General features: G+C 44.7%; 2 protein-coding genes and 1 non-coding gene across 3 annotated transcripts in view; 1 reads left to right on the forward strand and 2 right to left on the reverse strand.

Moving 5' to 3' along the window:
- Nucleotides 1-450: 450 nt before the first annotated feature.
- On the reverse strand, nt 451-24,597 carry PTCD3 (pentatricopeptide repeat domain 3). The gene is made up of 24 exons (XM_065060265.1): nt 24,445-24,597; nt 23,076-23,125; nt 21,962-22,001; nt 20,942-20,987; nt 20,173-20,241; nt 18,765-18,869; nt 18,231-18,354; nt 17,108-17,226; nt 16,277-16,350; nt 15,897-15,984; nt 15,746-15,806; nt 15,381-15,463; nt 14,600-14,744; nt 13,047-13,097; nt 12,015-12,098; nt 9,142-9,170; nt 8,539-8,642; nt 7,371-7,449; nt 7,194-7,284; nt 6,095-6,180; nt 4,845-4,993; nt 4,005-4,046; nt 1,689-1,847; nt 451-1,027 (listed from the first exon to the last, which is right to left on the reverse strand). The coding sequence occupies exons 1-24, from the start codon at nt 24,537-24,539 to the stop codon at nt 958-960; spliced, it is 2,043 nt and encodes a 680-aa protein (XP_064916337.1). The 5' UTR covers nt 24,540-24,597; the 3' UTR covers nt 451-957.
- Nucleotides 15,528-15,669, reverse strand: LOC135579488 (small nucleolar RNA SNORD94). Its single transcript, XR_010472637.1, has one exon. It is a non-coding gene; the product is annotated as a small nucleolar RNA SNORD94 (small nucleolar RNA).
- Nucleotides 24,566-25,737, forward strand: part of POLR1A (RNA polymerase I subunit A) — a 38,950-nt gene continuing 37,778 nt past the window's right edge. Inside the window, exon 1 of the mRNA XM_005509948.4 lies at nt 24,566-24,808. Within this exon, the coding sequence (XP_005510005.2) occupies nt 24,732-24,808 (77 nt within the window). The 5' untranslated portion in view covers nt 24,566-24,731. The remainder of the gene's footprint in view (nt 24,809-25,737) is intronic.

Raw genomic sequence — 25,737 nt, forward strand, 5'->3', positions numbered from 1 at the left:
ACATAATTTAGGCTGTTCTAGTGGCTTCCTACCCCTGTATGTTTCTTCTTTGGTTCACCCACGAGAACTCGCGTAAAGACCAACCTCCTTCCTTCTCCCACTGTTCCCGTCATTCTCAGCACCAGTGAGGACAGATGATCAAACACACTCAATACCCACTTGCTGAACTGAGTAACTGGGGCTTTTTCTCCTTACTGAACTAGTTTTAAGTTGTCAGTACAATAAGGCAAAGAGCATCTCACTGCCCCTCAGTCCCTCATCCTTCATCTACCCCATAAACTGTACTACTCACCCAGTCCTTAACAGGCAGGTTTGCTCTCTGGAGCAAATATCACCATCAATGAGCTTTGCTGCTGCCTTCTGCATCAACTTGACCTTTCTCACAGAGCAGCAACAGCAACACTTCGTCATTGACAGTTTTTGCGCAGGGATGATCAGAGCACAGTAGTATTTAGTGTCAGCTGTTTATTAAATAGTCTCCAGCTGTACAAATTGTAGCTTTTTAACATTTACAGTCCAAAGCCTGTCCTGAAACACCAAAAAGGATGAGGAATACCCACAGGTGATGAGTACTGCATTACTTACAGTGTTTACATACAGAGTAAACTTGATATTTAAGTAGTTCATGAAAGTTGGCTGGAAAGGAATTAAATCCGGCGCAGGTTTAAGTCCCAGGAAGTCTTGCTCAAGGTGTCAAATCCTGGAAGGTGCTGAGCAGCCTGTGGCAGCAGCGTTCCCGCAGCACCTCAGCCGGGCTGTGTTGGTGCAGCCCACGCTGTGTTTGTAGTTACCAAGATACAACAGGACAGCCTGTGCCTTGCTCCACCAAGGACAACGTACTCTTGCCAAGCAGCTCCTGCAGCGCTCGGCAGTGCCAGCCCACGGGTGATCTCGCTCCTCAGACACCTCCCGGCAGCCGCTGCTCCCGTTCTGCCGCGAGGGAGGCAGGAGGCGCAGTCAGTCGCGGTCACTGTCGCTGTCACTGTCACTGCTGTCGCTGTCTGACTCGATACTCTCCAATGTCTTCCTGCAGATGGAAAACAGCCCGGTCATCAGTCACCTCTTGTGACTCTTGCTTGAAAGAAATCCAGAACACAGGGTAAACCCCAACAAAGAGAACATTATGGGCTGTCTGGTGACTACTGCCCTCACAGGCCAGGCCAGGGCCCCCCATCTCCTTTTGGAAACACAGACAAGGGTGGGACAGATGTCAAGGGTGCAGGACTTGGTTCCAAACTGTGGTCCCTCAGGCTCATCCCATCATCTGAGCGTGGCTGCAGCAGCTCAGCAACCAACACTGGTGGCTGGTGGGATGTACTGAAGACTGACTGTGACTGTGACTGACTGTGGCTCTGCACCACACGCAGGGCCGTTCCGAACCAATTCCCTGATTTACTAACCCGAAATTATGTATTTTAAGTGGCCAGACCCAGCTAGGCCAAGATCTGAGCAGTGGATAAGGGTGACCCCATGGTGGAAAGTCACTTTCCCTCCTAGGTGGGATGGATACAGTGTGGCACTGAAAACTGAGGGACCATTTTGGGGGTGTGAAGCGACCAATAAACACCAAAGCACGCCATTCTGAAGCCTGTGCTCTGCCGCCTATGGTGGAGACGCCTTTCTGCAGGAGTTACCCCTCCCACACCCTGTCTACCCCTCCAGCAGCAACATGAAGTTCCCCGACTTACCTCTGCTTTTCAGAGAGTTCAAATTCCTTCTCCGTTCTGCTTTTAAGACGTTGAGATGAAGGCAGACCGAGGGCCGCTGCCAGCTTCACCAGCTTAATCGCCTCATCTGGGCAATTGGTTTGTTTAGCACAGTTCAAGAACTCATCCATCACCTGGTCACTGCAAAAGCAAAGGCAAAGAGTGGCCGTTCATGGGGCTCCGGATGAGGTGGCCACAAACTTACAAGCAGATGCTTTAGAGAGGGAGAGGATGTTGTCAGATCACTCAACCAGCCCCATTCTGCTCCTGCCAGGAGTTTCACCTCATCTTTCACCTCATACCGATATGATGTGCATGGGAACTCCTGGCAGAAAACAATACTTGCCCTTGCATAAAACCAGAGGGCAGCAGCTCACTGCCCAGGACAGGGACCTCACCTCAGCAACAGCCTAAATAACCTTCCCCTCTTTACAATCCCCAGATCAGGCCCTCAGCCTCTTTGACGTGGCTGGCAGCACAGAATCATAGAATCGCTTTGGCTGGAAAACACCTCCATGGTGATTCAACCACTGCCCTGGGCAGCCTGTTCCAATGCCTGACAACCCTTTCTGTGCAGAAATTTTTCCCAATATCCAATCTAAACCCCGCCTGGCACAACTTGAGGCCATTACCTCTTGTCCTACCACTTGTTACTTGGGAGAAGAGACCAACACCCTCCATGCTACAACCTCCTTTCAGGCAGTTGCAGACAGCGATAAGGTCTCTCCTCAGCCTCCTGTTCTCCAGGCTGAACAGCCCCAGTTCCCTCAGCCGCTCCCCATCACACTTGTGCTCCAGACCCCTCACCAGCTGCAAGGAGCCCCGTAACAGCTTTTAAACCCAAGGCAGGTGTCTCCTTGCCGTGCTGGCCGCGGGCACGGGGAGCTGCTGACAGCCAGCTCTGCTCTGCCAGCTCCATTTCACACCCAAGCGCTGGCTCTGCCCCTGTGTCACCTGTGACACAGCTGGGGACACCGCTCTCACTTTCATGCAGGGAAACAAGAAGGTGTTTGCAGCTGGTGCCACAGGGAGCTTGGCAGAGAAAGGAGGGGACAGTTCAACCACAAGAACCTCTGATCCATTTGGGAACAGCAGAGAAAAGACTTCATATTCCTTCACATTTGTAATGCACGAGATCCGCAAACCATCAGCTCCACCATGAGTTCAGAATTCTCCTTTCCTTGTTCCCCAAGTGGATTCGGGCTCTGACGTGGCTTGGCAGCCTCAAGGCTTCCTTGGGCCACACACCAGCTGCTCTGGGCACCGCACACCGTCCTGGTGCAGGCAGCCCCAGAGAATATCCTGTGTCCTGGTGACATTGCCGTCTCCAACATCACGTTTAAGGTGCTCATTTCCATGAGCACCAAGCAGCTGCTTGGGTTTGTTTGTCTGTTTCTTTCAACTGCATTACTGTGCCTTAGAAGTTGTTTTCTACTTCACAGGATTACAGAATCACAGAATGTCAGGGATTGGAAGGGACCTCGAAAGCTCATCCAGTCCAATCCCCCATGGAGCAGGAACACCCAGATGAGGTTACACAGGAAGGTGTCCAGGCGGGTTTGAATGTCTGCAGAGAAGGAGACTCCACAACCCCCCTGGGCAGCCTGGGCCAGGCTCTGCCACCCTCACTGAGAAGAAGTTTCTTCTCAAATTTAAGTGGAACCTCTCGTGTTCCAGTTTGTACCCATTACCCCTTGTTGTCACCAAGAAGAGCCTGGCTCCATCCTCCTGACACTCACCCTTTACATATTTATAAACATTAATGAGGTCACCCCTCAGTCTTCTCTTCTCCAAACTGAAGAGCCCCAGCTCCCTCAGCCTTTCAAACTTCAAACTAATTTTTTTCCTCCAAAATCCAGGGAAAAGCTTAATGTTACAGGCTTATAGGTTGCCACACAGGATTCAGGATTTGACCTGATAAACTTATCTTCAGAAATCCAGACACCTTTGAAGCACCCACGCTTGGTTAACAGCATATTAGAATTTTTCTGAACAGAGAGGAAATGAGATGCTCTAGTTTCAATTTCTAATGCTGAGTCACTCAATGGCTCCGTTACCCGTGTCCCAGAGCTTCACTCAATGACATTGAGGGTCAAACACTTAAACCTCCTCTTTGCATTTCTGCTATTTCTTGAGACAGGTGTTGAAACAAACCATTTGGATGAACATACTCGTGCTCACAGGGACAGACACGCACATGCTTCACAGGTAACAGTAAGTTATGGACCACTATTGTCGGTTATAACAGAAATACAAAATCACAGCCAAAGGGGAGACTCAGAACCCACAAGTACTCACGTGGGAATCCTATTGATTTGCTGGAAACGCTCCATCATATTCCTGTTCGAAAAGAAAACAAACAAACCCCTTAAAAACCAAATCCCACCACAAAGCACAGGAACAGACAGGTATTAAATGTCTTGGATAAGCCCCCTGAAACACGGACAAGCTCAATTCCCTGAGATGATCTTCCCCACAGATCTGAAACAGACCCTGTGCTGTATTCTGGCAGATGCAATGTATACCAGCTATATCATTGATTAGTTTAACACAGAATACCTTAACTAGTGGTAAAAAAACCTAGAAGTGTAGCTGGTGGCATATTTACTTTAAAATACTACATGTTTTTAGAAGGGCACTTGCTACTTCTTTGTTTCAAAGGAAACAGTGCAAAGAGAAAATCTGTATTTAATAGAAAATAGATCAGAACCTTAAATTGGAAGGTAGATATTTTATCCAGTATTTCAAGCTCCACGCATGTTTAGCTACGAGTTCTAAAAATATTCTCTTTACATTTTTAATCAGGGTTAATTCTAATTAAAACTTTAATTAAACTCTAATTAATCTCTTGAGCAGTTTGAATTCCAAAGAGGTCTAACAATTAGAGAAGCGGAAGCTGCAGGCAATCAGCAGTGCTTAGCTAGGATCAAACTCCACCTTGCCAGAAGCAGCTGTACCATGTTCTAAGCTCTTTTTAAGATACAAAACTGTGCTGAGAATGCACAATAAATTAAGAAAAACCCCATCACGTTCCCAGCAGGACTTAACCCCTCCCTTTGTCTGCACTCGCGTTCCAAGGCAATCAGCCTTAGCTTTTGATTGTTGTGATTGAGCCAAGAGCTGACGGCAGGCACGTACCAAGCGTCCTGGGTTCTCCCAGCCCTGGAAAACAAGACAGCGACGTGGCCCAGCGTGCTGCTGGTCCATTCCAAGGGGAACTGCTCCCTCCCGCTTTGCTCGTGGACAGCTTTGATGTCTTCAGCACAGCTGGCAAACGCCACTTGAATCTGTGAAAAGATCGTGCTACTAATGCCAAAACCTCCAGAATTAACATATCCTTTCCAGTACAATTCCCCCTCTGGATCCTACAGGTCTGTCCCATGTGCGATTTAAATTTGTGAATCAACAGTGGTTACTCCTGGCAGAAAAATCACTTCTGTCAGGACAAATGTCCCCACTAGGCAGCTTTGCAGGACCACCTGTATTTGAGACCCCTGCAACAGGCGTGAGCCCTGAACCCTCCTCAGCTTGAGGAGCCAGTTACCGCGATGACACCTTTGCCAAAAATCCCTGAGTTCTGCCACGTGATGTGGCTGGATTATTCTTCCAAACCCTGTTAATGAAGAGATCTTGGTCTGTATTAACATGAGGTTTCTCTATAGGTTGAAGACAATCTGAAGGGTTTAGCAGACCTGGATAAGCTCACAGAGATCTGGAAATTTGTAATGGTTTATGTGCCGGAACTAGACCTCCGAGACTGATGTGACAAATAGTCTGTGTGCTGCACACAGAAATGGGGAGACAGCTCTTTTCTCCGAGCTTCTGCACTGATTTTGGCTGGGACGGAGTTAATTTTCTTCATAGCAGCTGGTAGGGGCTGTGTTCTGGATTTGTGCTGCAAACAGCGTTGATACCGCAGGGGTGTTTTAGTTATCACTGAGCAGCACTTACACAGAGCCAAGGCCTTTCCCGCTCCTCACACCCCACCAGCGAGTGGGCTGGGGGGGCACGAGACACTGGGAGGGGACACAGTGGGGACAGCTGACTCCAGGGATGTCCCACACCATATGACATCATGCTTAGTTTATAAAGCTGGTGGAAAAAGGAGGAAGTGGGGACATTTGGAAACATGGTGTTTCTATTCCCAAGTAACCTTTAGACATGATGGAACCCGGCTTTTCTGGAGCTGGCTGAACACCCGCCTGCCCATGGGAAGCGCTGAACCAATTCCTGATTTTGTTTTGCTTATTAAACTGTCTATCTCAGCCCACGAGTTTTTGCACTTTAACCATTCAAATTCTCTCCCTCACCCCACTGGGGAGGGAGCGAGCGAGCGGCTGCGTGGTGCTCAGCCGCTCCTCAGGGTTAAACCAGGACAGCTTCCTCACCTCCTTGGGGTGCTGATCCCTGCTCATCAAAGACAAGAGCTCTTCCAACACGTCATGTCTCCTATTAAACCCCAAATGTTTCACATCTGTGCAGAGAAAGGCAGTAGTTAGCAGGTGTGACCAGCAACCCCTGCTCCCAACCCCTGGTAATACGGTCAGCGTAACTAATGCCATTTTGTAAGGCAAACAACAACTCCCTGTGACTGAGCAGCTCTCATATTAATTCCCTTTCCCCTCATTACCAGGCCGTAAAGGTCCTGTGCACCAAGCAGATGAATCTAACAGATTTCTTCTTCCCCTCCCTGCCGACCTGAAGATTCCTGGGTGCCAGGTCGACTACTGCCCCCTGAATGGCCCACAAGCTCCCCGGCACCCTGTGGTGGTGACCCCGTCACAGAACAGGGAAGGAACCACACAGCACTGTCTCCAAAATCAAGCAGTTCCAGGCCCTAAGTGGGAACCTGGACCCAAACCACTGCTGGACAGTGAGACCCATGATCCCCCAGCAGCCAGAGACACCTCCACTGCCATCTGCTTCCTCTGAGGATGGAGCAGAGACTCATATTCTTTTATGTTTTTCAAAGCTACATGATGATTTTCACGCTGATACAGCAAACCAAGTACTAAGATTTGACTCGAGCTGCAGAGGGTCCAGATGATGAGAACCCACAAGCTCAGTAGTGCTATAAAATGCTGTACTATGCTACTTATAGAATTGTACCAGACAGATTCTGCTTACAGAAATCCTGTGCTGTTCTGATTATAAATTCCATGCTATGCTAACCATAAAATCCTGTGAAGAAAATAAAGCTTTAATTGTAACTACAACTTGGTGCTGTCATTATTTTGCCAAGGACCCCTAAAAAAAACCTGTCTGTCCCCTCAGTGCTGGGTGACAGTACGATATTTGCTGTGTGCTAAAGCCTGTAGCTGCTTTCTTGTCTCCTCTTCTTAAGGGGCAAAGAACAGGCAACTAATTTCAATAAATCAAATCGGGGTTGTGGATGTTCTGAGCACCGGGAAGTTTCCCAACTACCTCCCTACTCATTGCTCCTGACTTTTATTGAACTGCTGATGTATCCATGTGGCCATCACTGACCTTCCCACACTGAAGGGATGACTTCCAAGTGGTTGGCTGCATCCAGTGCTTGAAGAAGGTCCAATATATTTTTTGGAGTTGGATAGAAGAGCTGATAAAGGAAAAAAAATCACTTCAGTAAACTGTAACTGCTACACACTAAAGCTGTGAAGCTTGCTTACCCTAAGATGCACTTACCGAACAGGACATTTCCTTGTACCATTTCAACACAACATCGATTTGTTCCATCATACACAACAATGAAAAGAATTTTGACCTACAGGGGGGGAAAATGTTCTAATTCAGTAATGATTAGATCAACCAAACCATACAGAAACAAGAGCAAATGATGGTGCTATGATCAGATTTCTACCACAGATCAGGGAAATTTCACTGTGTGATTGCAAAACTCCATATAATAAAAAAAGCAGTAGCGTTTTTTATGATAGAACTTCATGCTGACACTAAGTAATTGGTAGAATTAGTAAGAATTGGACCACAGCCTTTTAAAAATCTCTAAACCATGCAAACCGCCTGCCTGCCAGCAGGCTTGAGGTATCTTGACTTCCTCTCAAATGCAACCTGGGGTTCAGAACCACTTTTAGAAGTGAACTAAATTAACCTGGTTACTTGTGCAGGTTCGCAATACAAACCTGGAACCTTGATCCGGGGCACTGAACAGGAAAAATGTCTGTACAAGATGACATTAATTGCCATTAACTTCCCTTCATTTATTTACAAATTATTTGTCAGATCACAGGAATCACCCCACCCCTGAAAACACATCTTATTTTGATTATAATTATTTTTCATGAATTTAATGGAACATCTCTAGTTCCAATGCCTAGAAGTGCTGTTCTTCAAATCCGTATGCTCCAAGTACTTAATTCCATTTAGTGACTGCAGCACTTAATGACGCTGGTAAAGATGTTGCAGATGCTACGATCGCAGTGTCACATGGTGGAATTACATGGCAGTTTGGTGCCTGAACACACCTGCCGCACTGCAACCTCTGCAACACTGTGCAGAGCACCAGATGTGATCTGGACACTGGTTTGGTGTCACCTCCTAAGCTGCCATCCTAAATGGACAACAGGATTATAGAAAATACAACTAGTTCGTGGGTATTAAGCTAAACTGATGCTCTAAGACACTATATTTGAGTTCAGGCAAGGCCACAAACTAAAAATAAATCCTAAGCTACTACTGTTCTTAAGAGGGACTTTGTCACTTAATTCCAAAACTGTGCATACAACAACCAGCTGATGTTCAAAGCAACACCCTTCTGCGTAACGTTCGAATTCCAGTTCATACTCAAATAGACAAAAACACGGGAGACACTGAAGGGAGCCTGCACTTCACTCACCAGTAGGTGTTTAACCGATCCATGTCCAAGAATTTCCAGTTGTCTCCCTTCTCCAGCGCCTTATTTAACTTATAGGCAAGCTTGATATCCTTAAGATCACAGCACTGCAATAAACCAGTCTGATTTTAAAGCTCCCGAATATAATACTTAATATATCCCTCCGAGACCCACTGTCATGAAGAGTAACGAGCTGACAAACATTTTTGAGGGGATGCAGTTCAGTGCAGTTACTGTCTTGGCATTTTGAGACAAATATGTGACATGTGGGCAAGAGCTTTCTAACCTAAACCGACACCTTCCGGTGCAGAGATCGTCTGACCACTGCAGTATTACAAGCAGGAGGTAGGTTAGAGCAGACAGGGATTTATGCAGCCATCTCTAGCAAGGGATGCACATATCACAGGCACGGACGTTACCAATTTAGGAGGTATCAAGCAAAGAACTGAAGAATTATGGAGTAAATTTACAGGAGGTGATGGACACGGGTGAAAAGGGAAAGATATTGAGAGTTAAACCTTGTAGGGCAGGTTGGAAAACTTGCAGGCAGCTCTGAAACAGCTGGAGGGCTCACAGGAATTCTGATTGCAGGGAAGAGGTACTTACCGCTTGCATAGCAGTGGGGAAAAAGTTGGCTGAAAAGGAAACAACAGTCTGTTAGCTTCAAACCTTCAAGGAGCCATCCAGCAGCTCATTAACCCAGCCTCCCAGGGGACGGATGAGACACGTCCAATTAGAAAGCTGCATCTGTAGCTCAGTGACAACATAGCAGGGATATTCACACAATACGTAGGCACTTTGGTGTGTTAGTTTCACCAGCCAGTGTTCTGGAGGCAACTCTACTGCTGTGCTTTTGGAGACAATTATGCAGATGATCTGTTTGACTTTAGGTAGTTTTACAAAAACTATATTCTCTTGTTTGATGCAGGGCAGCATTTTGTGTGTAACAGGCAGGCTACAAAAAAAGGCAGCCACGTCACTCACCTTCTCTATTAACTCTAGTGCAAGAGAACACGTATGACAGAGATGGGTGTTCAGGCAGGTTGCCCAGCACTTGAGTGTACCCAGAGCTGCCCAAGAACACACCATCTCCCCCTGAAAATGTCTCCTGCCAGTTCTGTGAGGCTTTGACTCTGTTTTCTGTGACTGATGTTTCAAAGCAGCACAAGGACTGATGCTGCCTGAGGGAGGCAAAGAAAGCCACAGAGGGACAAAGGACAGAAAGTGTTCCGCTCAGTAGCTCATTTCATTTGTGTGCTGAGAATTTGGGATAGCTGGTTTTGGTTTTCTGGAGGATATGTAAGGGCACCAGATGCTACCAGAGACTGAAACAATGGCTAGTTGTCAGTAGCAAAATGGTGGGAAGACCTGTAAGGTAATTTACTTAAAACCACTAGATACAGCACACCCTCCTTTCCCTTGCAAAACCTAATAAATTAACCAATGCTTATAAGTGTGAAAAAACATTTTTGTGTTACTTGGGTGTTCAGTATGCACTTCAGGTACGGTCTACAGAATCCTCTGTGCCAAGGAAAGGCCTTGCAGAGAACACCGAGGTTCCTGAAGGAAAGAGTCAGGTCACATATAACAACACACTAAGGAAAAAGAAGCCTCAGTTTTGTTCAAAGTGTCAACCTGAATTCTCCAAAAGCAATTAACAAAAGAACACAAGGATCCTGCACCGAAGGATAGCCGAAAACGTCTACATACAGAATCACACAGAATCACAGAATCGACTGGGTTGGAAAAGACCTCAGAGATCATCGAGTCCAACCCTTGGTCCAACTCTAGTCCATTTACTAGATCATGGCACTAAGTGCCATGTCCAATCTCAGTTTAAAAACCTCCAGGGACGGCGAGTCCAGCACCTCCCTGGGCAGCCATTCCAATGCCTGACCACTCTCTCTGTAAAGAATTTCTTTCTAATATCCAGCCTAAATTTCCGCTGGTAGAGTTGAAGCCCATGCCCCCTTGTCCTATTGCTGACTGCCTGGGAGAAGAGACCAATCCCCACCTGGCTACAACTTCCCTTCAGGTAGTTCTAGAGAGTGATGAGGTCACCTCTAAGCCTCCTCTTCTCCAGACTAAACAACCCCAGCTCCCTCAGCCTCTCCCCATAGGTCTTATGTTCAAGTCCCTTCACCAGTCGTGTTGCTCTTCTCTGGACCTGCTCCAGCACTTCAATCTCTTTCCTGAACTGAGGGGCCCAGAACTGAACACAATACTCCAGGTGTGGCCTCACCAATGCAGAGTACAGGGGAAGGATCACTGCCCTTGTCCTGCTGACCACGCTATTTTGGATACAGGACAGGATACCGTTGGCCTTCTTGGCCACCTGGGCACACTGTTGGCTCATGTTGAGCTTCCTGTCAATTAGTACCCCCAGGTCCCTTTCTGTCTGACTGCTCTCCAGCCACCTTGCTCAGACAAAGTAGCTTTGATATAGTCATATATAATCAATCTCTTTCTTTATTTTTTACATCACTGTGTAGAAATGCTCATTCAACAACCAGGGCCCGGGCAAGGCCTGTAGCTCTGTGCCCATCGTCACTGCCTTCGCTAACGGTGGTATTTCTATAACGAGCGTGAGGGAGCAGAGCAGGTACAGTCACTGTCTGCGCTTCTGGCAGCAGCTTAGAGCCAGAGCAAGAAATGGTATAACGCACACAGCAGGGCAGAAGGAAATGAGAGGTGTACAATAATGCCAGGCCTCTTTCTGTGGATAAAAAAAAAAATGCTGGTAGGATGACCTACCATGCTACTTCAACACAATCTCATAATCTTTGTCCTTTGAATGGTCAAAAAATATATCAACTTATCGCTGGTTTCCTGAAGCTTTTTCATCCTATTGTATGTACAACTGTCCGCTGCTAAAGAGTGGCTTTCAATACTTTGTTAACACCATGTTGTACACAGCACGGCTACAGACCCCTCTTGGCCACATTTGTCTTCAGATTGAAGCTGCATCTACTTCTGTATGTACAGAAAGGCTATGAACATCCAAGGACAAAGTCACATGGCAGAAAGAGCTGGTGAGATGTGGCATGTTCAGAATCTATCCCTTTCTACAGACCCAAGCTTCAGTTTTGCATGAGGTTTTATTTCACGCAGTTTTCTGAAAAGGATTGGGAAGAACTAGAGCAGGAACTCACACCACACTACAACAAAAACCTGCTGTTCACCAGACATTTATCATTTCATGAAGCTGCTACCAGGTGTTCCTCCTTAAATTGGTCTTGTATACAGCCTCGTGTTTTCTACTGTGTGGGGCTCAAACGCTCACACGGGCTACACTCCTACTTCTGCACAGAAGGCAGTGCAGCAATGCACAGCACAACCTCCCAGCACTAGGATTTGTTCTTTTTGTTTTATCTCCAAACAGTCTCAGAAGGAACTGACACAAGCAAGGTGCATGCATCCTTCCCAGGTACCTTTTCACCCAAGCTTAAACAATGTGGATCACAAGAAGAAGTCCGTACCATCATCAGGGTCCTGGGGAGTGAAACTTCTCTTTCCAACGTCATCTATCACTTCAGAGATGATGCCTGATGAGTGAAGATCAACTGCGGGACAAACAGACAAGCAACGTCACAGCTCAGTTATGCTAAGCACTTCATTAGTGATCAGTGTCAGTCTGTAAATTTAATATGGATATGGAAACAGCAACGTGATTTCAAATAAGCGTCACAATTCTCTTATCTGTGTCCCTACTTGTGGTGCTCCACACCAGTTACAGTTTTGTTTATTCTAAAATTTGCCCCACTGTTGCCAGATTTCCACAGCACAACAGGGCAGATTCAGAACGACAAAAGTACTTTCTAGCAGGGAATCCAACAGGCCTGGAAGTTTGTCTGTTAGAACACTGTACTGCAAAAAGCAAGGCATTTCATAAACAAAAAAAAAGAAACTAAAAAGGGAAACAATTAAGAAATAAACCAACAACAAAACCCAGAGAGATTCCAGAGCAGTTCCTCCATATTTGTTAAAACACAAGGACTGCAGTTATGACTATCATGTCTACTCTCTTCCTGTGCCTACAGATTTGCAGCTAAAGGATCTCCAACAGTTGGGCTCCTGCCTTCCAACACAGCTGTATTTCAAGACAGCTCCAATGCACAGAGCTGTTGCAGAGTAACAGAATCCCTGTGCAATTTCTTCCCTGTGAGTGGCACAGTCTATCAAATCACCAGCGTTGTCATCAGATCCAGCCTCCTCAGAGACTTAGTAACATTTGCTCTTTGGCTTTATCAACTCGTGGCCACAAAAGGAAAGGAAATGGGCTTTCTTTCCAGTTCTGCCAGTTCCAAAACCACAAGGACTCTTCCATCCCTATAAGAGGTTATGATCCTCTAGTTTTTTCTTCACCTAAATAGAATCAAACTGCTCAGATAACATTAGGATTGCACACATAAGACGTTGTGTTTTAATCTACTAATCAACCACCTTCACCCATCACATTTGAGAAGCATTTAAAGCAAGTGTTAAACAGAACAAGTTGATATTGCACATACCGCCTTTATACAATATAGAGAGAAGATGATTATACGTTGCAAGGCTGGGCTCTGAAAAGCAAAAACATTGAAGTTACTTTGACATTCTTGGCTGAACTTTATGCCTGAGCACTAATTCAGTCTCCAGCCCCACCAACCAGACAGCATACATAAATTTATCCTATAGTTTCTCTCCCCTTCTCAAATTTAAGTGTAACCTCTTGTGTTTCAGTTTGAACCCATTACCCCTTGTCCAATCACTGGCTGTCGCCAAGAAGAGCCTGGCTTCATCCTCATGACACTCACCCTTTAGATATTTACAAACATTAATGAGGTCACTCCTCAGTCTCCTCTTCTCCAAACTCAAGAGCCCCAGCTCCCTCAGCCTTTCTTCACACAGGAGATGCTCCACTCCCTTCAGCATCTTTGTTGCTCTGCGCTGGACTCTCTCCAGCAGTTCCCTGTCCTGCTGGAACTGAGGGGCCCAGAACTGGACACAATATTCCAGGTGCTTTCTCACCAGGACAGAGGGGAAAGAGAACCGCTCTCGACCTACTAACCACCCCTCTTCTAATCCACCCCAGGTACCATTGGCCTTTCTGGACACAAAGGCACAATGCTGGCTCACGGTCATCCTGCTGTCTACCAGAACCCCCAGGTCCCTTCTCTCTATGCTGCTCTCTAATAGCTCATTCCCCAACTTATACTGGAACCTGGGGTTGTTCCTACCCAGATGCAAGACTCTACACTTGCCCTTGTTATATTTCATTAAATGTTTCCCCGCCCAACTCTCCAGCCTGTCCAGGTCTCTGGATGGCAGCACAGCCTCTGGTGTGTCAGCCACTCCTCCCAGCTTGGTGTCATCAGCAAACTTGCTGATAAAAATCTTTAGATCAAAAGCTTTCTTTCTGCAGAGATGTAGATATATGGACCTGAACTGGCTTGGGAAGTAAAACTCCTTGATCTATGGGAAGCCAACAGACTCAGCCAACTGCTGCAAAATAACTGCATCCTTATTGTAGTGTTGCTGTAGAAATAGTGAATTATTATTCACTATTATTATTCTTCACTATTCATTATTATTATTCACTATTTCTACAGCAACACTACAATAAGGATGCAGTTGAGAAAGAGCCTATGTGCCAGGACACGCTCTCCCACTGCATACACACACCTGTCCTTGAGTAGCTAGAGGTAAGTAGAGCTAAAAATATAATGATAATCCTGCTCCTAATCCCAACTACAGCATCAAAATTCTTCATTATTTCACCTAAGGGATTAAGTGCACACACCATATTCTAACTAGTAATCAACACTCAACAAAGACTGAAGATGATGATTAGATTTGGAGTTCACAGGCATGGGCTTGCTGAGTGGCCACAGCTTAGTACTTGCACATTTTTATTTCTCAGTTCTCTTGTAAAAATAAACAAATAGTGAAGTTGAGAAATGCTTTTATTCCACAAGCCCTAGATTTCTTCCCTGCAACTAAGGAACACTGTTTTGTTTACTGCTGAATGCTTAACTATTCTGGAGGTGGTACTGGAATATAATAACCATTCTGGTTCTCTTACCTATATCAAGTGCTTCCATTTCCTTTATTACCGATAAAGACATACTTCTGCCTACACCACCACATCTTCTCAGAGTCTTCAGTAAAGCATTAAAAGTGAGCAGATTTGGTTGCACTTTCTGTTGAGCCATGTGATTCAGGAAGACCTTAAACAAAAGGCCCAAATCCTTAGTGCTTCACATGTTATGGACGACAGTTCAGCTTTCAGGTAGGCAGACATGCATTTCCTCAATCTAATCCTTCTCACCGTCTGCAAGTGAACAACTGTACCACAACTGATCATTTATTAAGGGAGTGCTATATAATTTTTAATTAATTTGCCCCAAAACCAAGACTACAAAATTACATCAGATTAGATCTTGGAGATCTGTGTTTAGAACATCAAGGAAATTCTTAAATTTACACACTATTTTTCTTTATTGATGTTATGTCATTAAAACCAGAGCCTATAATGCTACCCTTCAAAATTCCATTTCTATCATACAATTGTAAATTACAGTTCCAAGAGTTTTTATGTAAAATTGTTTGTTTTTATCTCCCAGCATAATTACCCAATTACTTTCTGTCCAGGCAGTTCTTGCATCAGGTATGTTCTACATTTTCTACTCCTCAATAGTTAGTTTCTATGTTTAAGCCAGTGTACTTCCTTTGTAGCTGGTATTAATATCTTTGTACAAAGCTCTCGATTTTAGTCTTCTAACAACTGCAAAATTCTACTGGCAGAGCAGAGCCAGCCCCTACACCCTTACCCTTTCCTCACCACTTCTGCTCAACCTCCTTACCTTGGCTAATTCCCATCTCTCCAAGAACCTCTCCTTTAGATACGGGACTACTGCAATCAGTGCATTGAAGGTGTGTACATCAGCTGGAAAAGGAAAGATAATTCATATTAACTGACGATTGCATTTTACGGGAAAGTTTCTTCTAACATGGCTCAGATTTTGGCAAAGTCTCATGCAAACCTGTTTCCAGCGAGCCAGCCACACGCCAGCTGCGCTGAAAGAACCAGTTTGCATTCAGCTCCCATGATCCAGCTGAGGTCCGTACCCCTGCGCCAATCATCACTGCCATGAGAGAAACATTCACGTACCCTACAATGGGTGCCTGTTACTTGGACAACCACAAAGCAACACAAGGAGACGCTTACCTTTGTGTCTTTCATTCAGCAAGTCTATGTACATGTCATAAGCTTTAGCAGAAGCCCCATGCTGCAAAACAAACAAGAAAAATAATCTCTATGACTGTGTGAGACTTCAGAAGGTGAAAAAAGTCCTCACAGCACTGAAGGATAATTGTACCTTCACCATCCCACGGATCATTGTGCAATAGGAGTGTGCATTCTTCTCTGGCATTATCTTAAATATTCTTTCAGCATTGTTGTTCTCCCTAGAATCAATGAACAAGCTGAATGTTAAAGAACAAAGTATAAGACACCTTTAGGAAAAAGATTCAACACACATAACCAAATAATGGGCTGTACTCCCAAGGACTGATATTCAAATATACTACTTGTGATACTCTGAGATCTTCTACAACCACTTTAATAAAAGATTAACAAACCCAGAGGTTTTTAACAAGTAACACCTGCAAGTGTGGGCTGCTGAAAGGTCTTAAGTCTGTTTCATAACACCAATGCATAACCCACTGAATACAGGAATATTGGCAACATTTTCTGTACCTCCATCTAGAGCCAGATGACTGTGAACCTCTTTGGAATGGCCTCTTTGGAGCTTTCTGCTCTGAAGCGTTCCCCTGGAGAGATTTTTGCAGAAATAAGTTTCTCAGAGTTTGAATTTACGATTAAACAGCAAATGATGCGATTTGGTAACAACACAGGAGATTGGCAGCAATTTACATGCTACCAAATGTGTTTTGGAATGGGTTACATTAAAATAAATTTCTTTTATAATGTTCAGGAAGCAATAACTAGATTAAGAACACCGTTTATATTATTAAACATACTAACAAGACAAATTATATGTATTTGTGGAGTTGGCGGGAATCATTAGACTATAGTAAATACTCTGTAAAACTCCTTCTCCCTCAACAGTCTTCTCAGGGACAAGTATTGTGCAACACACCTACTACTGTACCGCACAACCAGCTACTCTGAGGTCACACAAGGAGCCCTCAACTTCATTGAAATGCAGTTAATATGGAAGTTAAATTAGCCAGCTGATTTTACACTAAAGGTACTAGAGTTCTTCTTTACAGGCAACTATAAAAACAAGGCTGCAAGTGAGAAACAGTTATTTAAAGGCAGTTCAGCAGAACTTAGACAAGACTAGGGTTCCAGCTACTAAGTTCAGCTTTACAGAAACTAGTTTTGCTACTACATCAGACACAGGATTTTATAACTGCCCTATCTCTTGGGAAGGTTGACTGCATCTGACCCACCTCACACCATCTCCTCAGAAGGCAGTCACAGTACAAGAATCTTGACATCAACTTGATACACTCCCACTACATATGAAAGAAATAAAAATAGACATCAACAGGTTTTTCATACCTCTGGTTCTTCCAAATCCTCAATTTCTTCTTCTTCTTTTTCTGGAGTAAATTCTCCATCTCCATAGAAGCATAACAAATCTAAAAGGCTGTTTGTGGTCTCCAGAGATACAGGAGTACCTATAGAAAATGAGGACATACAACAGTAGCAGAGCAAAGAACACACCATTCCGCTGTCATATCTGAAAACTTTTGAACATCCAGTTACACCACTTCGTTCTCTTTCAACAAAAGCGTTCTCTAGACAGTCTGTAAAACCTGGGTGTGACACTAATACTTCCACAAACCCACCCACAGCAGGAGCCAATTTTAACACTTAATTAGAGTATCTGATTCTCTGTTGAAGCCACTGAAAAGGTAGAGTTTTCTTGACCAAGTGGGAGAGGAAAGAGGCAGCTGGCAGTCAAAACTGTGAAGCAGCACAAGCCCAAGAAGACATCTGAAATTTCTAGTGCTTTTCATAACTACTTCTAGGACACACACACCCTGCTGTGAAGACTACTTTGTGTTTCACTTTCTACGATGCAGATTTAAAACTGATGCAAGAACTATTTGATGGAATCATCTCCTTTCCATCTTGGAGCAGATATGAGAAGGTCTCATCTTCCCAGTAAGTTTTGCTCCTTCAGAGGCTGTGGCAGTTACAGTTTTCTCGTTTCCTCCTCGTTTATTGAGGGCAGGTCCACAGAAGGGGCACCCAGCTGGTACGCTCTACCAGTTCAACACAGCAGCAAAGTGCACGGCACAGAAGTAGTTATACCAACCAATATGCAACTGCACGAGAACCTTTGTGGGCAGAACGGTATCGCCCAGCCACAGGCCCTACTCTACTGCATCAGAAATTCTTCCACTTTGGAAGAGAATGAAAAAACCTCAACACCAGATCACCTGCTCTTTGACTAAGAAATCATTCGTTCTCCTTATCACCAAAGTGACATGTCAGACAAGCAGTGGATAGTGAGGGCCCAATAATTCTGGAGAACCGTTTCACCATAGCGGAGTTAGTTGTGAAATGCAGAAATATAATAATGAAATTGTTCCCACAGTCCATGCCATCTACTAAAATATTTTTGCCACAATTTGAAGTAGAGTTCGACCACAGAATCTGGCAGGTGATCACATACCTGCTTGTACAAGCTGATCATACAGGTCCACAGACTCTTTCACCTTTCGGAGGTGGATACGCTCTTTTAGAGCTTCCTCACTCACTCCTTCAATCTGAGGCGTAAGAATCTCAGGCATCAAGCACTAAAAGGAAAGAGTGCAAGTTAGACACAAGCTCAAATCCTCTCTAAAGCAAACATGCTTACTTTTCACCCAATACACTGCTTTGATAATTTCCCAACCCTCCCAGTCTAACAGCAGCAGTCCTGGTGATGAAGGACCACGTATCCTGATCTCCCACTTTCATGTTAGGAAGTCAACACCTAAACAACATTTCTTTTCTTATTGTTATCTAAAGAATCTGATATGATACAGGATTCCTCAGGAAAAATGTTTGCTTCAGAAAAACAATTGAAATACAGCACTGCTTTCACAACAGTCTGCAAAACAGTTAACAAAATTACCCTTTTGTATTAGTTTTGGACAAGGCTTACAATTGATTTCACTACCTGATAATGCACAAATACAACAAAAATGAAAAGCAAGAAGCTTACCGGTATGTTGGGCTCTGCAAAAGTCTTGTCAAAATATTGAGGAAATTGCTTAATAATGTATTTTGCAGCATTTCTCCCAGACTCCTTTGACAATAAAAATAGACGCTGCATAGGAATGAGAGAACAAGATGAAGAAACACAATTAAAAGGCTGAGCAAAATATTTTTCCACAAAGCTGAGTGTTCTGATGGAATCAAATTAAAGTCATGCGTCCTTTTCACCTCTTAATAAAAACACAGGAGTGAGACAACATTCCAGATAAAACATTATAGTATTTAGGCCAATACAAGAACACCTGCTCTTTAAATGAGACTTTAATTTACTTTTCTGTCACTTAGTCAAGGGACAAAGTTCTGTACCACATATGTGAAATGCTGCACTACTACCTCAAGCTTGAAAGCAACTTTTTCAAATTACAGCACTCAGATGTTTCTCTGTCATTTCCAAGAGCATCACCTGATTCCCATTCACCTCTTTTCCTCAATTCTAAAGTCAGACCTTCCTTTTCAGTTTCATTTAAAACTCTTCACATTCAACAGCTGCCTTTGGCCTTCTCAATGGCTTTACCTCTGGCACACAGAACTGAAGTTCTCTCGTAGCCATACCATGGATCTGCCATGACATCTCTCAGCTCCCAGTCCTTTCTCGTTATGCCTTAATTAACATCACACACAGCACTTCCTCCTTGCCCTCATCTCCAGTTCTGCTTTCTCCTGCCTCAGCCTTACGATCTTCAATCTTACACAAAGATAACATCAGGAGAATACTCCTTTCCTTCTTCCTTTCTGTTATCATCTCAATACTGCAACTTCCATAAGCCAAACCTACCAAGCAGTTGCTCTGTGATAAAACTAAAATTCCTGGGGCTTGGTCAGGACAGCTAGATGACAACATGTAGTTTATGTAGTAACACACACACACTAGTGACCTTGTGTGTTTTAAGTCATAGATTTAATTCAAATTCAACTAAACTGTAAGCATAAAATCTCAACGCTTGCAATACCACATAATCACAGTCTATATCCAAGGTATGTAAATAGTTTCAATAGGTTAAATACCTTATCTAAAGAATTACTGTTGGGAGTTATTTAACTGACTAAGAACATGGAGAAACAGAACAACTCAGCAGGTAAGGCACTAACTTGAACTAATATTAACAGAGCTGTGTCAGCTGGAATGTCCCTACAGGGGCAGGAAGAAGAGAGAAATTCGTGTGCACAGGGTGGATTTGTCCACAGAAATCCCACAGTCTTTATGCATTCAGAAATACACAGAGGAAAAAATTCTGAAAGAAAATGTGACACTTCATTTTCTTTTGTAATCGAAACTAGGCTCCAATTAGAGTTTTCATAGCCTAGATGAAGGGGGGAGAGGGAAAACTATCAAGGGTTTGAAAGGAAATACTTACAGCATTGGCTGCATTTTTTGGCATAAGGAAAGGGTCATCATGGAACGCATAATGAGCAGCAGTAGGATCCTGCAGAAAGGAGAACCCAGCATTGAAATGTCTATGGTTAAACACACAGGTGTGCTGTAGTCATATCACGCTGTCTCATGGAATTTAAGGCAAATGAACACTTCCACCATAACCACCTCACGATGCTCATTTTACAAAAGTTCATCTTGTTCCAAAGGGTTCAGCCTGTTCAGAAATTGTTTAAAAAGCATTTCCATTACAGACACAGATTAACACAGTGACAACAAGAGGGTCCTTACACCAAGCAATAAGTGCCCTGCAAAGCAAGTGGGACCCCAACTGTAAAAGTCTTGCGGGACTGAGGGGACTTGCAGGATCAGATTCAATTGCCAGAACTCGAGAAACATAGGATTAAAGAATGGCATCACAGCGTTTACAGTTGTGGCCTAGCAAGAGCAGCCCCTCATTGCTGGAGCCTCGCTTTCTGGACTGAGATTAGGAAGAGGCAGCCTGGAATGGGAAGCTCAAATGGTAAAAGAACTTGCTCCTGATGCTAGAAAAACCCTAATCAAAATACCACAGCCCTCCCTTAGCATTAGAATGACGCAAAATGTGTTGAGTAAAAGAGAAAGCCTTATTAAAAACAGATGTAAAAGTCCCATCCTTCATTTATGGCCAAAGTAGAAGAGCCTCCAGTATGCAAGGCAATTACTTGAGATGGGCAACTCGACTTGTTTCCATGATGAACGGAACTACTCACCCTGTTCACAGTAGAAGCCAATGTCTGAAGAACTGCTAGCTTATCCCTAAATATAAAGAAGCTTTGCTTAATATTCGGTTGCAGACTTTGAATGTTATACATTACACTGCAGGCAGAACAAGCATAGTTATCCTGGCTCATAAGGATTTCTAGTTCTAGGAAACAATGCACTTAGAAAATAGCACTTTGTGCAAAGGGAGGGAAAATTGCCAAAATGGTCTCAGTTCTGCAACAACAACAGTAAAAAAACAAGACCTTGGGGAAAAACAGAAAAGCATGTGTGTTTCCTGCTATCATTCCTGCCATTATTATACATTATGAAAGAAAGAAAGAACACAGGGAAGGGACAGAAAAAATTCCCTGGAATGCTCGTCTCAGAGCCCTCCATCTCTGAGGGATGGATACATGAATCCCTCTCGGACACAATTCTTGGAGACTCCTGTGCCTGTGGATCCTTTAGACATCGGTTGTGTTTTAAGGAAAGGCCCATGAAATTGTTTAGGTGAAGGTGGGCTTATTTTAGGTTTACCTGCACACACCATTTGGCTATAAACTTAATTTTTGCTGTACAGTCACGCAATTTAATCTTAGGTGCTTCCAACAAAACAGATTTTGTTCAGCTGCATAATTTCTAAACAGGATTTATTCAGCCAGTTATCAATGGTCAAGTTTATTTTGCTGAAAGAAACACACCCATGTGCAGACAGCCAAATGAACTTGATTTTAGAGATTTTTAGTGAATGGGTTCTTTTACAAGGAAACAGAACAATGCTTAAAAATTCAATCCTTATAACTGTTGTTAAAAGAAAGGTCAGGAATGGAGTGTACATATTCTGCACAGAAAGAGATAAGAATATTCCCAGAGCTCCCAGTCAGCAGGAAAGCCACTAGTGGGACATTAAATCCAGGAATACAGCAATCTGAAACTTCTTTTTCAACTTTTGTGGACAGACTACATTTAGCTTTCTAACAATTATTTTCTCCCAGGTCAAGAGATGTTCCACAGCAATAAACACTCACCAGGTTTTCTTTCGGGGGAGCACAATTTCCTCTTGAGTAACTGTGAAAAATAATATTAAAGTTCTTATTAGAAAGAAATAGAAGCCCAAAGAAAATGGTGACCTTGTGAAAACTGATGTAAGCTGATCCAGCTGAAAGTACTAAAGTGGGGATTTTAAAACCATAATCTAATATAGGCCACAATTTATTGCAATGATAATAGAAAAGGCTGGTGGGAAGCTTATGTGTCTTGTATAAAGACAGGATCAGGGGCCCGTGGTAAACAAATGTCAAAGAGATTGTACCAATTTACCCACTCAAGCTTCTTCAGTCATCCCTTATCCTGTGTCTTCTCACTTGAGCCCCAGCCTTTCCCAGTCCCTTGCTTTCCTACTCTCAGTCCCCCAGTTCAAAGTTTACCATCTCTGCCCATGTGGCTTCTGCAGTTCAGCTGCTGAATATTGCAGCAAAGTGGCCTCTCACGTTTCTGCTCCACCAGCCTGACATCAATTGCTCAGTTCCTTCCATCCCAAGGACCAACTTTCCCAGTTTTCCCAAAGAGGCAAAAAAGAACAATACCAAAAGAAGCAGCTGAAGGTTGTTAGTAAAGCATCTTAGCAAATTCCTGCACAGAGGAGCATGCGGGACATCCCGATTCCAAGCCCCAGAGCCAGGGTTTGCACAGGCACTTTTCCCACTGCCTCTGTGTGGCCCTTCCATGAGCTGTTACTGACCAGCAGGAACTTGTTCTTACGTGCAACATGACTCCAAGCATCCCAATATATGCTTCTCACAAAACTCATAGCAGAAATATGGCAAGGAGTACAGAGAAGAAGCAAGAACATGAAGGAAGCTGTCAGGATCAAGGTGGAAAACTCCTTATTTTTCTTTTATAGTTTTTCTATTTCAAAGGGCAGCTCGTGGAACTGGACAACTCAGCCCATGCTCTCAGAGCACAGAGCTGGTTGGTGGTGAGGGTTGTCAAGCCAAGAAATCTCTGCACAATGAAGAGAGGGGCAAAAGAAAATCCAAAAAGGGGAAAGAGGGCATTTGTGTGTTCTTTATCTCCTGACACACTATGCTGTATGCAGAATAAAAAGACAAAGGCAAGGAACTAGTAATTAAGACATCATACCTTCTGAATTTTCCACAGTCTTCCCAAGAGCCGTACTACTAGAAGAGCACCTAGAAACCAGAAAGAGTTTGGAATTTATAGCAGTCACATTAGTACAGCAAAAGTACATTAACACAATTCTGTACTACAGAATTAATTAAACATTCATGGGGAAAAGTAACTGGAAATGCTGCACTAACTCCAAATTATTACCATAGAAGTCATACTTGATGCTTCTCTTAAAGCCTTAGTTTCAAGAGACAAGAAGTTATATGAAGAAAATAATGTTACATAAAATTTGTAATTCTTTAGTTTTGGGGCTACCATGGCTTTAAAAGTAGTTTTCAGAAATTACTTCATCTTAGAAAGAAACATAAATCAGAAAAGACAATTTATTTTACACAGTCAGGATCTAGCTGGAAGCAGTAGCTTTTCCAAACTATTTTAGACTGTAATAGTGTTTATACAAGCAGAAGACCCTGAGCAGGGGGAGCAGGGAAACGAGGACTGTTTAGTTCCAGGTGCCCAGTCCTTCCAGAGCTGCAGACAGCACTCGTGTAATCGCAGATGTAGAAGGCACATCCACATCAACTTGCTTGTGCTGTATCACAAAGCAGCTGCTTTGTGCTCAGATCAGCCACAGGACAGAGATTCTTAGGGACATGGTTTAGTGCCAGGTTAACAGTTGGACTTGATGATCTCGAGAGCTTTTTCCAATCAAAATGTGATTGCTGCAATTGCTCATATTTTACCGCTTTTAATACGAATTAAAAATTGCACGAACATACTTTTTTTTTTCCTCAAGAATCAATCTAACACTAAGCCTTACTGTAACCCTGGCATTTGCATGTGCTTCTACACTGACCTTGACCCTGAGGGAGACAATATTAACATGAATGTATATCTCTGTACTTTACCAAGCTGTTCCTATGTCACATAAACTTATTAGGTATGATTTTGCCATCTCAGGCGTGAGATAATTTTGCCTATGAAGAGTATCCAGGCGAGTGGGGCCTTTTCACTCGATGCACACCCTGAAAGCAACCTTCCGCCTGCTTTTTCGTAGAGATGCAGCTCTAGGAATCACTTAACAGCTCAAACGCACTCCCGGGCGACTCCGAGCCGCAGAACCCACCAAAAGTAAGGAAAAACCCAAAGGAGTCGCTCGCCTGCCCCAGACCACGCCAAGCCGCCCTTGCCCACCAGCGGCCCAAGGCACCACCGCGCATGCGCAGAGCGCCCCACAGGGCTTCGAACCGCGCCGGGCATGCGCGGCCTTTCGCGCCGCAACTCCTCAGACCACCCCCCCCACCGTCCCGTTCATTCCTCCGCGGTGCCACCGCCGCCGAGTCCTTCTCTTCCCTCCGCTGAGGGAACGGCAGAGCCTTACCGGTAGCGCTCTCGCCTTCCTCCCGTTAAGCAGCACCGCCCGCTCAGCGATACCGCCCGCAGCCAGGAGCTGCCCCCGAGCCGGCCCGCCGCCATGCCGCAGTGCGCGCCGGGAAGGGGGGCGGTACCACTCCGGCAGAGTAGGGGGGAGACCGCCCCTCCGCCGCGGTGGTAGCGCCCGGCTCCGCCTGCCCCCAGCTGCCGGAACCGCGTGGTGCTTCCCGCGGCGCAGCAGCCTGGCTGCAGGGACAGGTGAATCGTCGGCTGGGAAAGACTCGCTCGTTCACCATGAGGCCGCCGAAAGTGGTGCCGTGGCGGCGGCTGGTTGGGGTCTCCTTCGGGATGTACACGGCCGAGGAGATCAGGTGAGGATCCAAGGCAAGGCGGTGGGTTGTGGTGTTTTTCCGCGTGGTGTGTGCTGTTGAGGACTACAACTCCCGGCGTGCCTTGCGCCAGAACGCCGGCAGGCCTCTTCGTCTCTTGGCGCGCTGCCTGCTGGGACATGTAGTCCTGCTGCGCCCTGGCCCGTACCAGCCACTGGCATAGCGGCGCTTGAGTTTCCCCCTTGGTTTTTGAGGATTGGGGGAGTTGCAGGGCTTTGGGGGGCTCTCAGACCCATTGCCTGAGGCCGCTGGAGGGCTTGAAAGAATAGGGAAAGGATGGGGCGGGGGGCGACACTCCTGGCGACTGGGCCTGGGCTCTGGTCCTGAGTGTCCAGCACCGAGAAGACCTGGGAAGTTTCAGCGAGGGGAAGTTGTTCAGATAGCTTAGCACCAGTGTAACTATTGCAGAGCTGAGCTTTTGTTGCCGAGGTTTTGTTTTTTTTGTGGCTTTTTCCACCAGGTTGTCTCTCCAGGAGATCTAGGGGGCTGTCAGCATTTCATAGAATCAGAATAGTTTGGGTTGAAGGGACCTTCAAAGCTCATCTGGTCCATCCCCTGCCATGAGCAGGGACATCTTCACCCAGATCAGGTTGCTTTCTTTAGTGTTAGTGGGATGCTGGTTCTGTGTGTAGTCAAGGGTGTGCAGCTGTCATTGTCCAGGTGTTTTTATTCTTTTTCGTACCTCTCCCACTTCTTGACAGGACATACCGACAAAATTACTTGACTTCTTAATCTAATGGCTAAAGATATAAAGGAAATATTTACTGTGGTATGAATGATTGTACCCACAATGAAGTTAATGGTACAGAAATTCCCATTATATGCACAAAGTGCCCTCTATAACGTGTTTTTATCAGTAAAAAAACCTCTGTAGATATAAAATTAGTTGTCCCATTCAAGTAGATGTCACG

The sequence above is a fragment of the Columba livia genome, chromosome 4 (assembly GCF_036013475.1).
Source record: "Columba livia isolate bColLiv1 breed racing homer chromosome 4, bColLiv1.pat.W.v2, whole genome shotgun sequence".
NCBI classification, from domain to species: Eukaryota; Metazoa; Chordata; class Aves; order Columbiformes; family Columbidae; genus Columba; species Columba livia.

Excerpts from the sequence above, each read along its gene's own strand:
- PTCD3 (XM_065060265.1), bottom strand. The coding sequence starts at position 24,539 with ATGGCGGCGGGCCGGCTCGGGGGCAGCTCCTGGCTGCGGGCGGTATCG. Across the intron at positions 7,285-7,370 it reads ACAAGGAAATGTCCTGTTCG|CTCTTCTATCCAACTCCAAA; the intron begins GTAAGTGCATCT and ends TTCCTTTATCAG. Across the intron at positions 6,181-7,193 it reads CATCCCTTCAGTGTGGGAAG|ATGTGAAACATTTGGGGTTT; the intron begins GTCAGTGATGGC and ends TTCTCTGCACAG.